This window comes from Notechis scutatus, chromosome 7 (genome assembly GCF_049901735.1).
Source record: "Notechis scutatus isolate UNSWTSFEM ecotype Mainland chromosome 7, rNotScu1.2, whole genome shotgun sequence".
Classification (NCBI taxonomy): domain Eukaryota; kingdom Metazoa; phylum Chordata; class Lepidosauria; order Squamata; family Elapidae; genus Notechis; species Notechis scutatus.
The window spans coordinates 5,309,350-5,323,313 of NC_142015.1; the positions used below are offsets into that span (position 1 = coordinate 5,309,350).

At 44.3% G+C, this 13,964-nt stretch overlaps 1 protein-coding gene across 4 annotated transcripts in view; it reads right to left on the reverse strand.

Annotated features, from left to right (window-relative positions):
- SORBS3 (sorbin and SH3 domain containing 3) overlaps positions 1-13,964 on the reverse strand; it is a 51,348-nt gene that overhangs the window by 12,528 nt on the left and 24,856 nt on the right. For all 4 annotated transcript variants that reach the window (XM_087969631.1, XM_087969632.1, XM_087969630.1 and 1 more), the window contains 5 exons: positions 8,816-8,937; positions 7,081-7,166; positions 5,007-5,053; positions 3,669-3,783; positions 1,241-1,366 (listed from right to left, as the gene is read on the reverse strand). In XM_087969631.1, the coding sequence (XP_087825757.1) occupies positions 1,241-1,366; positions 3,669-3,783; positions 5,007-5,053; positions 7,081-7,166; positions 8,816-8,937 (496 nt within the window). The remainder of the gene's footprint in view (positions 1-1,240; positions 1,367-3,668; positions 3,784-5,006; positions 5,054-7,080; positions 7,167-8,815; positions 8,938-13,964) is intronic.

Consider the following 13,964-nt stretch of genomic DNA (forward strand, 5'->3'; position numbering starts at 1 on the left):
AGCAGTGGGATATGGGGTGTAGGATGGGAACAGCATCTTACAGCAGTAATTCTGGGTGGTGTACAACATTAAAGCAACAATGACTCCTTAATTCACAGCACAACATCTTGAATATATCTGAAAGATCTCTCAACCAGGCCACCTGTTACCCTACAATACTTGTCCCTGTGGCCCTTTGACCGGTTGAGTAACAGCAACCAGTTTATTTATTTACTCCATTTATTTATTTACTTTTTCACATTTTCTTTCGCCATGGTGGCGCAGTGGTGAGAATGCAGTACTGCAGGCTTTTTCTGCCGATTGCCGGCTGGCTGCAATTTGGCAGTCCGAATCTCACCAGGCTCAAGGTTGGCTCAGCCTTCCATCCTTCCAAGGTCCAGTAAAATGAGGACCCAGATTGTTGGGGGCAATAGGCTGACTCTGTAAACTGCTTTACAGATGGCTGTAAAGCACTGTGAAGCATATAAGCATATAAGTCTAAATGCTATTGGTATTTACTCAGTTTATTTATTTACTTCTTCACCACATTTTCTTTTGTCCAAAAGGTCAACAATGTCCCAGACCTCCCTCCAGCTGTGGGGAGGAGAATGCTCCTCTCAAATATGATTGTTATAAATATTCTTAAGGTTTATAAAATCCTAAGTTCTGTGGGGCAAATCATTTGTTCAACAACTAAACCACCAACTTGATCTTGCAAATAGACATCCTCTGTCCTTTCTCCAGAAGCTGCTAATGGCTAGGTCTCTTTGAATTAAACATGAATTCAGAACAAAGCATTTAAATTCAGCAAAGGCAGTGCCCAATTGATCTCAGTCAAACAAAGCAACAAAAAGGAATTGTAATCTCCAGATAATTGGAGCTACCTTGTCTAATATCCAGGACTGGCCCTTGTTCCTCCCCAACCTTCTCACTGTCCAAGTCTACCACCAACTCCACTGGCGGGCCACAAAAGCAGTTTTCAGCATTGATGTTCAAAAGTGGCAGTACATGATTTATGACACCGTTCCATCGCCACAGGAGGTGCCCCTTGCCTTTTTTCTAGAGGCCCTAAAATATGACTGGCTGCCTCAGAGCGCCATTTACGAGAAGCAGAGACAGCCAACCAGCCCCATATCTGTGGGAGAGGAATGAACTGGCTTGCAGCCCAGACAAGCCACGGAAGGAGGCTCCGAAGCCTTTTGGTGGCTGGCTCCACTCTGAGCAAGAATGTATGTTTCTGCTAATATGTGGACTTCGATACCTTTCGAAAGGACAACTCTACCGCCAAGTCTCCTTTGAAGTTGTACTGGGCCACTGCTTCCCCGTACTCCAAGACTTGGAGGGAGGGCACTTTGATGGGCTTGGGAATTTCGGTTGGAGGCAGGACCTGTGTTGAAAAAGGAAGCAGCAGCACAACAGGGTTATGGCTTTAATCTGGGATACAGGTTCCTTAGAGAAAGAGCTCACCTGAGCATCAAGCCCCTTTACTGGAACACATCATTGGCAGTGAAAGTATGAAAATGTCTGCGTGTGCGACACTTTTGTCATCTGTGCAGGACATGGGCCTGCTCCGATTTTGTTCCTGAACTTCAGAACAACAGCTGTTTTCTTAGTTAAAAGGTAAAGGTTCCCCTCGCGCATACGTGCTACTCGTTTCCGGCTCTAGGGGGCGGTGCTCATCTCCATTACAAAGCCAAAGAGCCAGCGCTGTCCGAAGACGTCTCCGTGGTCATGTGGCTGGCATGACTAAACGCCAGAGGAGCACGGAACGCTGTTACCTTCCCACCAAAGTGATCCCTATTTTTCTACTTGCATTTTTTTACATGCTTTCGAACTGCTAGGTTGGCAGAAGCTGGGGCAAGTAACGGGAGCTCATTCCATTATGCGGCGCTAGGGATTCGAACCACCGAACCGCCGACCTTTCTGATCGACAAGCTCAGCGTCTTAGCCACTGAAATCCCTGTAATATAGGTAGAAGTCGATAAAATTGCTACCTTAAGCTATTCCCGAGTAGCTCTGGTTTCTTGGGTCTGACAATGCATGTTTGCTGCCCTCATTGACAATCTTTAACATATCTCTACACTACGGCATCTATTCTGAGTCACTGTTGGATTCTGCCGACCCGATTTGCCTTATCTCATGATAGGTAAGATTCATTTTTCTTCCATTCTCTCTAGCCAGCGGTGGGGAAATCAGTCACCAATCAGGTCACTGAAGCAGGAAGGCAGAGAGAGGAGTTTGGGACTTTGTGTTGGCTGGTATGTCTCTGCCTTTTCTCCCTTTACCCCCATTTGAGCAGCTCCCAAGACAAAATAATGTGCAAGAAAGCAACACAGGCAAAGGTGCCAGGCCTGAAACAGATCCAGAAAGAAGCCAGAGAGTAAATAAAATGCTAAGGGAGAGGACTGAGGCTTAGGAACACCTGAGGGAACCACACATAAAGGTTTATCTATTGTCATAACATTATGAAATCTATTCCAAAGGGAAACATATCATATAATTTTTCAATAGTTGGGAAAAATGGCTTCAAAAACTAAAAATGGTCAGATTCCAGAATTTTGGAATATAATTCAAAATAACAATAACATTTTAAATATGAAAACCTTTACTATAACCCTATATAAAACCTATAAATCTTATGCAAACTTACACATTTATAACAAACGTATGTTCCATTATTCCCACCCCCTCCAAAAAACACCAGTAATAAGTAAGCATTATGTGGATTAACATACCTCAATTTTATCTGTTGCCAACAAAAGAAAATCTGTACTAAAGATGTTTTCTGATGCCATCTTGGAGTCACAATATTCCCCACATCTACTACTGGGGCTCTGACTTTGTCTCCATGCCAATGGAAGACAGAGGAATAATTGAGCCGTGGGTCAAGGCCTACATTCAAATAGCCTTAATGAAAGGATCTTTCATTTGCTACTCATATATAGGCCAGTGATGCAAAATGAATGAAATCTCCCTAAAGGGATTTTGGGTACCACTTGAGGTCATCCAAAATTTTCACTGAATTATATTTCAGAAAGAGAAAATGGTTTTTAAAACACAGGCTAATCAGAACAATTATTTCGTGCCATTGACTAATTTTATCACATCTAAATTCAATCACACTTATCATTTGTCCAGGCCCAGCTTATTCAGAGACTAACTGTGGCCCTTGGCTCTACAATGCATGACACAACACTGGTACTCATTGAGAGACCACAACAATGTAAATTAACAGCTCCAAAGCTGCCAGCAACTCTTCTATTCCAAAATAATTGCAGTATTCATAATGCCTCAAAAGATCTAGACCAGGGCTCTTCAAACTTGACAGCTTTAAGACTTGTGGACTTCAACTCCCAGAATTCCTTCTCCAGTCATGTTAGCTTAGGAATTCTGGGAGTTGAAGTCCACAAATCTTAAACTTGCCAAGTTTGAAGACCCTTGGTCTAGGTGAATAATAGAACCATAATTTAATAATATGATAATAGAAACATAAATATAGGAAGTATGTTTGTCAACATCCAGGATGGCAAAACAAAACAAGATTTTCACTACTAATTTTGCCCTTTAGCAAGTGGGAATCCTGAATTCCCTTCCCTCCATTTCTCCTCTCTCTTCTGTATAGGTATACAAAAACCTATTTCAATTTTACTGGGGCAGCCAAAAAGTCCTGATGACCCCCAGAAGCTTACCTCCACGTAATTAGCAGGGAAAATGCCCACCCTGCCGTGGTGTTCTCCTTCAAGCCAGTTTTTATCTACTTCTTTGTGGATGTAGACAATGTCCCCCTTCTGCAGGGTCAGTTCTCTGAAAGACAAACAGGTAACAACACATAAGGACCCCTGTTCAAAATTATTTCAGAGCAAAACCTCCATCCTGGGTCTCTTCAAGCCACTCCCTGGGTTTGTACCAGCCACCCCCTGCTCAGGTGAATGGCTTAATGCCATGATGATTGAGACAAATCGAGCCTTTTGCGTCGATCCTTTCGTTGGGTCCAAAGAATGTAGCTGTGGCTTTTTTTTTTTTCCAAGCTAGGAAATATTCTGCGGAGGAGAGGAGGGTGTGTTCGAGAACACATTCTCCACTCAAGCAGAAAAACAGTGAGAGTTGAAGGATTTGGCCAAAACTTCACATAAGAAGATCATGTGACCTAGAATGGGGTGAGGAATCATGTTGCACTTGGAAAACACACGGTCTTTTCTCTGTTTGGTTTATTCGATTCCAACCCCACCTTTCGCCTCTGAATATTTATTGATTTAAGAACATTTATATGGCTCCCTACTCACTCTCAGTGACTCTGGGTAGCTTCCAACAATAAAAAAAATTGCATCTGCAATGCACCAAGGAGTTCGTTCACTGTGATACAATACAATACATTTCCTGACAAAGGGCCACAATTGACCATAATAGACATTGCCAGGGGCCACACTCCAAGAAGTGATAGCTGAAGCAGAACAAAAGAATAGAATAACAGAGTTGGAAGGGACCTTGGAGGTCTTCTAGTCCAACCCCCCTGAATAGGCAGGAAACCCTACACCACTTCAGACAAATAGTTATCCAACATCTTTTTTAAAACTTCCAGTGTTGGAGCATTTGCAACTTCTGGAGGAAAGTTGTTCCACTGATTAATTGTTCTGACTGTCAGGAAATTCCTCCTTAGTTCTAAGTTGCTTCTCTCCTTGGTTAGTTTCCATCCATTGTTTCTTGTCCTGCCCTCAGGTGCTTTGGGGAATGGCTTGACTCCCTCTTCTTTGGAGCAGCCCCTGAGAGATTGACTTCATTTACAGTTTTAAAATTTCAATACAATTCATTGTGTTCGGGCCTATATTTGAAAGCTATATCCAATTATATCAAATGCTATAATTTAGTAACCACCTTTAGAAACCTCTTGTGGCCATGCCGAAGGCTTTCAAGAGCGACCTTGGGCCTCAATTCTGTGCTACAACAATCACAATTCACCAGCGTAGCAACGGCGCCAAGGCGCTAAAATATGATACGACTGCTAAAGGCTGCCAGATCTCGCTACTTACTTTGGCGACTCCGCTTGGAAATCAAATTTGAGGCGAGCAGCTTTCATCTGTCAGGAGGAAGAGAAATAAGTTAAAAGCAGAGTCTGAAACCCAATTAAAGGGCACTCAGTTATAAAGAGAAACCGGGCACTTCGCCAGTATAGTAAAACATTAAAAAAAAAAACACTCAAGAACACAACTACAGGTAGTCCTCCATGGGTAACCACAACCATTTCTGTCGCTAAGCGAAACAGTTGTGAAGTGAGTTTGCCTCATTTTACGACCTTTCTTGCCACAGTTGTTAAGTGAATCACTGCCAGTTAGTAATAAGCCATCGTTAAGTGAATCTGGCTTCCCCATTGACTTTGCTTGTCAGAAGGTCACAAAAGGGGATCATGTGACCCCTGGGACATTGCAACCGTCATAAGTACGAATCAGTTGCCAAGCATCCAGATTTTGTTCCTGTGACTATGGAGATGCTGCAATGGTCATAAGAGTGAAAAACAGTCGTAAGTTACTTTTTTCAGTGCTTTAATAACTTCAAATGGTCACTAAATGAACTATAAACTTTACATAATTGTAATAATTGTGCATAAACTTTTATTTTTATGTGCACTGAGAGCATTTGCACCAAGACAAGTTCCTTGTGTGTCCAACCACACTTGGCCAATAAAGAATTCTATTCTATTCTATTGTAAATCGAGAACTAAGCATGCTGGTATGGCCTAGAGCAGTGGTGGCTAACCTTTTGGGGCTCCTGTGCCAAAAATTGTGCGCGTGCTTGCATGCTCGCGTTTGTGTGCCAGTACCCAGAAGGCAATGCGCGCCCCTCCACGCCCCCTATGCATACGCGTGCAAACCCTACTCACCCACCCCGTCGCCCCCTTACCTGCACTGCGCCCACAGCTGATTTTTTGCCGGTTTGAGTCCTTTTTTGGCCTCCCAGAGGCTTGAGGAAGGCTTCTGCAGGCTTTGGCAGGCCAAAAACTAGGCCTGTTTCATCACTTCTGGTATTTCCGGAAAAACTGGAAGTGACGAAATGGGCCTAGTTTTTGGCCTGCAAAGTCTGCAGAAGCCTTCCCCAAGCCTCTGGGAGGTTGAAAAAGATGTGCCAGCACAAATGGCTCTGCGTGCCACCTATGGCATGCGTGCCATAGGTTCACCATCATGGGCCTATAGAATACTGGAAGTGGAACAGGTACCTTAAGCAATGGAAAATAGCAATAGCCCTTGGACTTATATACCGCTTTATAGCGCTTTACATCCCTCTCTGAGCAGTTTACAGAGTCAGCCTCTTGCCCCCAACAATTTGGGTCCTCATTTTACCCACCTCAGAAGGATGAAAGGCTGAGTCAGCCTTGAGCCTGATGGGATTTGAACTGCCAAATTGTGGCAGCTGGCTGCAGCAGTAGCTTGCAGTACTGCACTCTAACCATTGTGCCACAGAGGCTCCTCCCAATCTAAGCTCTTTTCGAATGTTTAATTCACACCCTGATCTCACCTATTCTTGATAGGCTGACAAACACTCAATGATGCAAGGGAGGTTTTGTGTTTGCCAAATTCCTGCACAAAGTTTTACAATTCCTCTCCAAGACCTAAAGTTATCCTGTCAATCAGGGACGGAGAGGCACACTTGTATTCTGGTAAACTGGCAACGTGTGGAAAGCAAAATATCTGGATGGCAAGTCTCTCATCAATTTACTTTTTCTCTCAGTGAGAGCAGAAAAATTAAAGCAAATGAACTAGTGGTACAAATATGGCTTAGTTATTATTTAGTTCATAATAATAATAATAATAATAATAATAATAATAATAAAAAAACAGGTTAAAAGAGGTTGGAAAATTCATGGCCCTTCAGATGTCCACCTCAGATTGTAGAAGTTGTCCCAATGTATTTAGAAAAGGGGTCTCCAAATTTGGCCGCTTTTAAGACTTGTGGGTTTCATGCTGTCTGGGGAATTCTGGGAGTTGAAGTCCACAAGTCTTAAAGTTGCCAAGTTTGGAGGTGCCTGATCTAGAAGAAGCCGGACTGAGAAAGACTGACAGCCCACAAAACTTCAGTCTCCCTCCTTTTTTTGTGGAAAGTGTATCTCACCTTCTTCTCATCTCTCTTGGGGGGACTATCAAGAAGGATTTCCGAAGAATCAAGAAAGGGACTTTGCCCAGGGAGTCTCAGAGGATCTGGATGAAGAAAATAAGGGAAAGGGTGAATCTTTTGAATTGAAAGGAAAAAGGAGAGCTTAACTTTCAACCAATCATATAAACCAAATTCCAACAAGAGACTTTGCAAGGAAGAGCAAATCCACATTATGCTGAGTAGAGATATCCATCTCCAACCATCCACAATACTTCCCTTGGAGCAAACTACTCTCTTACCCCATTTCTCTTATTTTACACATTCTTTTAATTTGAACACACACACACACACACACACAAAACACAGCCACCCAAATGAGCAAGTTTAGATGGGTGGGTGGCTCAGTTCTTTTTTTGGAAGTATGTTCATTGGCCCAGAAAAGAGGGCGGGAACTGGAAGTAAAATGAAATGGAACAGAGCATGTTGGCAGGACCTAAAAGGATTAATTGGGGGCAATTTTACAATTTGTTTTCTGAGAGATGAGTGACTTGAGATTGGCTACAGCTCCCCAAACAGCAACTGAAAGGAAGCATGTATGATTCCTCTCCAAAAACCTGCTTGGTTCCCCAGCGTCAAAAAGATTATCCATCTACTCAAAATGCTTTTGTGTCACTACACTCAATCTATATTGATTAAGGAGCAAAGGAAAACATTTTAGGAGACACTTCAGTGTATTTCATCTTTCTTAACAAGAATTATCCACAACACAACAAAATAGCTGACCACCCACTATATTATGGCAAATTTCCAGAGTTGGAGGCTTCAGCCCGGGGATTTGCTGACTTAGCTGCATTTTGCATCATATTAGCATTAATATGTGAGTCAAACTGTAATGAGGAGGTGGGGAGGAAAGGACAATCTTCAGCCCAAAAGGAAAAAAAGGGCTTATTCTTAGTTTGACGTATTCTTAAGGAAATAATGTTCCATATTTGTATCTCTAAAGAGATTGCAACTCGTAGAAAAATATATATAGTGCATTATTTTAGAAGGGAGATTAAGAAAGAATATAGACTATAAATGTTTTCAGAAGTTTTTTTTTTAAAAAAAAAACACACAGTAAGAAACCTAGCAAGAAAGATTCTAAAGTATTTTTTTGTTGTCCACTTACATAGATGGAAATTAAGTGTCGCCGAGTCTCTTTCCTGTCCAGAAGATGTACAACATGAACCATTCCACCAATCTGGACAATACACTTCCTACATGAGATCTGAGAAGATCCATTTTACTTCCAGCCTTTTCTTCCAAATTGGCACGCGATTACAGAAGGTGGCAAAGCACACTCATTTTCCAGAGAATATACCGTTTCCCCGAAAATAAGACCCAACCAGGAAAATAAACCCTAGTATGATTTTTTTTCAGGATGCTCGTAATATAAACCCGGTTCCAAAAATAAGTCCCAGTTAAGATCATCAGCCAGATGGAGGCATTTAATGCAATCTTTCCCTGAAAATAAGCCCTAAAAAATTAATATAAGATCTGGTCTTATTTTTGGGGAAACATCCCCTTGAATTGTTGAATTGACATGCCCACATTGTTCCATATAAACCAGGGGTCTCCAACCGTGGCAACTTTAAGCCTGGAGGACTTCAACTCCCAGAATTCCCCCAGCTGGCTGGGGAATTCTGGGAGTTGAAGTCCTCCAGGCTTAAAGTTGCCACGGTTGGAGACCCCTGATATAAACCCTGAGCCATACCGTTCTTGGGTAGAGAGTTGCTCCAAGTACTCCTGGTGACACCTGGGCTTCCTTTCTCCATTCTTGGGCTGGCTGGTATGTGGCCCCGGGCTAAAGGATTGACACCAGAAGTGGGCGACAGGCTGCCAGGTAAGAAAAGACGGGGACGCAGTGAAAGCAAGCTCAACCCAACCAATATAAGCAATAAAATCAGATCCGCTTAATGCTTAACTCACTGACACTTGACTTACATATGGCATCTTGGACTCCATCATATATCTCCACATTGCATATCTACAATCTGACTAGGACCAACCCCACTTGTACTCCATACAACGGAGCCGTGGTGGCGCAGTGGTTAGAATGTAGTACTGCAAGCTAACTCTGCCCACAGCCAGTTCGATCCTGATAGGAGTCAAGGTTGACTCAGGCTTCCATCCTTCCAAGGTCGGTAAAAAGAGGGCCCAGATTCCTGGGGGGAATATACTGACTGAATAAACTGCTTAGAAAGGGCCGTAAAGTACAATTATAATGCTAATCTTATACATCTTCAATAAAAGGAGAAGCATACCATATAGGAAAGAGGCCTTTGCATCTTGGAGATGGGAATACAGTCAATCAATAATCCACGAACAAGCAGCACCTCTCAGGGATCCTTTCCAATATTGAAAGATTCTACTTTCCTCAACTTCTCCTCAAAATCTCCTCTATTTCTAAGACTAGCTGTGGTCCATCCAAACCTCCTTCTCTTGTCCTTGTAGAGTCAAAGCTCAGAAGTTGAGGAGGTTGTATCTCCAGCACAAATAAGTAGCGGACCTCTCTGAAAAATCTCACCAGGGGCCTCTAGAGATATCTTAGCAAGCCAAGGTCAAGCTGAACAGGAAGTGTTGAGGCAACAAGAAAAACCTGGCAAACAGCAACTATTTGGCTTGATGTACAACTTTGGCCCTTCTCAATGTTTTAATGCAGGGTCGTTCCAACCTTGGCAACTTTAAGACTTGTGGACTTCAATTCCCAGAATTGCCAAGCCATCTATGCTGGCTGGGCAATTCTGAGAGTTGAAGTCCACAACTTTTAAAGTTGCCAAGGTGGACAACCCTGTTTTCATGTTTAAAGAGACAGCATCCACTTTCCATGCAAAGTAACCCATATTTTAGCTAGCATTATATTAACCCAACCCTCAATATTTAAATAACCTTCCCTCCAAGCTACCCCTAAATATATTGAATTGGTGAAATTGAGAACTTCTTAGTTGCCTCAATTGTGAATCCCTTATTTGGTTTAGCACTTTTTTTTGGGCCATACCTTTAAGTATACTTTTACAGAATAGAGTACGTTTAAAAAAAAACCATGATAGTTATATGATGTGCTAGAAATGTATATGTACTAATAACAATTGTATTGGACAAGTGTGTGTGTGTGTCTATCTATCTATATCTATCTAGATCTATCTAGATCTATCTATATCTATCTATCTATCTATCTATCTATCTATCTATCTATCTATCTATCTATCTATCTATCTATCTATCTATCTATCTATCTATCTATCTATCTATCTATCTATCTATCTATCTATGGTATATATATAAATGTGTATATATGTGTGTGTGTGTGTGTATAATTATAATTATTTCTTGTTAAAATTATATCTTTCTTTTTCTTTTTCCTAAGTATATAGGACACCTACTCCCACCAAGCCATGCCCACAGCTGATCGGCTGGGTCTTCTTTGGTTGCCTTGCGCAGGAGAACGGAGCTGGAAAGCAGGTTAGTGTGGTGGGGAGGGAATGGGGATTTTACACTATCTTTCCCCTGCCATGCCCACCAAGCCACGCCCACCAAGTCACAGCCACCAAGCCACACCCACAGAACACCTACTCCCACCAAGCCACGCCCACAGCTGATCGGCTGGGTGGTTGCCCTGCACAGGAGAACGGAGCTGGAAAGCAGGTTAGTGGGGTGGGGAGGGAATGGGGATTTTACAGTATCCTTCTCCTGCCACGCCCACCAAGCCACGCCCACAGAACCAGTAGTTAAAAAAAATTGAATCCCACGGCTGAATACAACCAGGAAGGAGGACAGACAGCTGAGCTTCAGTGCTCAGTAATTTTATTTCTGGATCACCATAAAACAGTCCCTGGCTTCGTGCATCTAAAAAGGACCACAATCTGGTGGTTAAGTTTTGGCTCAGCAAGTTGTATGAATGCCACACTGTGGGTTGCATGTTATGGTGTACATCTTAGCGTTGCTATGCAAACCTGGCCACTAAATTAGTCAACGAGCCTTTACTAAAACAAACAATGTGTAATCCAGCCTATACACACACACATACAGTACACACACCCAGAGACTATACAGTTTCGACAAGGAACCTATCATCTTTCATCATCGTAGGATTATGAAATGGAATGGATCCTGGAGGAGGCGGGAGGGCACAGAATCTAAAATCCAGATCCCTGATCCATTATGAAGCCCTTCAAGTGATCTTGCACAGTTCAAGTGGCTTAGTGAAGGGGGCCAATTGCCTACGTTCACAAACACAAAAGCTCCTCAATTAACTGTCCCAACTGGGCCACGCTAGAGAGATAGTCCTCCACTTACGACCATAATTGAAGTGAACCCCTGCGATTGTTAAGTTAGTAACACGATTGTTAGGTGAACCTGGCTTCCCCATGGCTTGTCAGAAGGTCGCAAAAGGAGATGACGTGACTCTGGGACAGGGGTCTCCAACCTTGGCAACTTTGAGACTTGTGGACTTCAACTCCCAGAGTTCCTCAGCCAGCATAGAATTCTGGGAGTTGAAGTTCACAAGTCTTAAAGTTGCCAAGTTTGGGGACCCCTGTACAGGCATGATATTCCCCTCTGAAAAAAAAATCGGGGCCGGCCAAAAGAGACCCCCCACCGCGCACCGCTCGCACCGCCCGCCCGCCCGGGCTCCGCTCGCACCGCCCACCGCTCGCACCGCCACCGCCCGCCCGGTCTCCGCTCGCACCGCCCGGTCTCCCGGTCGCGCCGCCCGCCGCTCGCACCGCCCGGTCTCCGCTCGCACTGCCCGGGCTCCGCTCGCACTGCCCGGGCTCCGCTCGCACTGCCGGGCTCCGCTCGCGCCACCCGCCGCTCGCACCGCCCGCCCGCTCACCCGGGCTCCGCTCGCACCGCCCGCCGCTCGCACCGCCCGGGCTCCGCTCTCACCGCCCGGGCGATTCCCAAAAAAATCGGAATTCCGATTTTAATCGGAATAATATCATGTCTGCCCCTGTAATAGGATTAACCCAACTAGCAGCAGAGCTCACTGCAGGTCACCATCACCTGGGGACATTGCATCACCCAGCAAACTTCAACCAAACCTGGGACTCAAGACAACCTACAAAGTTAGCTACGACCTCTGCAACAGCCAATAGAATACATGTTCTTGCACAGGAACAGGAAGCTCAAGTGCAAAGCCCAAGAGAAGCTTCGCTGGCTGAGGAACTCTGGGAGTTGAAGTCTGCAGGTCTTCAAGTTGCCAAGGTTGGAGACCCCTGCTCTGGGAAACGGCAACCATCATAAATATGAACCAGTTTCTGAATTTTGTGACTATGTGACTACGGGGATTCTGCAATTGTCCTAAGGGTGAAAAATGTCCATAAATCACATTTTTGGGGGCCATTGTGACTTTGGTCACTAAACAAACTGTTGTAAGTCGAGGACTACCTGTAGTTACCAAACCACGCTTTAGCCTAGAGTATTCTGTGAAGAGCCACTGTCTCTCAACTTGAGTTATTTTGCAGGATTCTTAGGCAGATTAAAAAAAAGGGGCGAACCAGGTATTTTGTGCGAAAGTCGTCACAGGAGAGTTAATAACTCTATAATAGGGGATGCGGTGGCTCAATGGCTAAGACGCTGAGCTTGTCGATCAGAAAGGTCAGCAGTTCGGCGGTTCGAATCCCTAGCGACGCATAATGGAGTGAGCTCCCGTTCCTTGTCCCAGCTTCTGCCAACCTAGCAGTTCGAAAGCATGTAAAAAATGCAAGTAGAAAAATAGGGACCCCCTTTGGTGGGAAGGGAACAGTGCTCCGCGCGCCTTCGAAGGTGTTTAGTCATGCCGGCCACATGACCGTGGAGATGTCTTCGGACAGTGCCGGCTCTTCGGCTCTGTGACGGAGATAAACACCGGCCCCTAGAGCCGGAAATGACTAGCACGGATGCGCGAAGGGAAGCTTCACCTTTAACTCTATAATGAATCTGGAAAATATTTGAGATGAAGGAGTTGCAGTGGCAAAATATTAATTTTGGTATACGCTACAAATTGATATAGTGATATCTTTATGCAGATAGTCCTTGAGTTCCAACCATTCATTTACAGGAGGGAGCATTTGAAGTGAATTATTGAACAGCACTGAAAAAAGTGACTTATGACTGTTTTTCGCATTTACGATCGTTGCAGCATCCTCACGAATACATGATCAAAATTCAGACACTTGACAACTGATTTGTATCCAATTTAATTAGTGGAATTTAATTTTGCCTCCAAAAGTTGTGGATGCTGCATCACTGGAGGTTTTTAAGAAGAGATTGGACAGCCATTTGTCTGGAATGCTATACGGCCGTGATGGCGAACCTATGGCATGCGTGCACAAAGTGGCACATGGAGCCAGGTTCGGCTGGCATGCACGGCATCGCCTGTTCCTCTTCCGTGTTTCTGGCGCGCATGCATGCTTGACGATCAGCTGTTTCTGCGCATGCGGCAATGCTGGAAATGGGAAGAGATGGTCTTTCGGTTTCCGTTGTGGGCATGCGTGCTGGCCAGCATGCGCACCAGTTACTGGAAGACAAACTGTTCAGTGCTCATGTGCATGTCGGAAAGCGGAAGTTCATTTCCCAGCACACGCATGCCCACTGGGCAGCTTCTCTTCCGGGGTGCAGCCCTGACGAGCATGTGCACGCGCGCACTCCCTTTTCGGCACTTACTGCTAGAGAGCAAAGGGTCTCCAACCTTGGCAACTTTAAGCCTGGGGGACTTCAACTCCCAGAATTCCTCCTCCAGTCATGTTAGCACAGGAATTCTGGGAGTTGAAGTCCACAAGTCTTAAACTTGCCAAGTTTGGAGACCCTTGCAGTAGACCAATCCCAACTCATAGACCAAACCCCGCTCCCTTCTAGCACTGATCATATTACCTAGTTGGGTA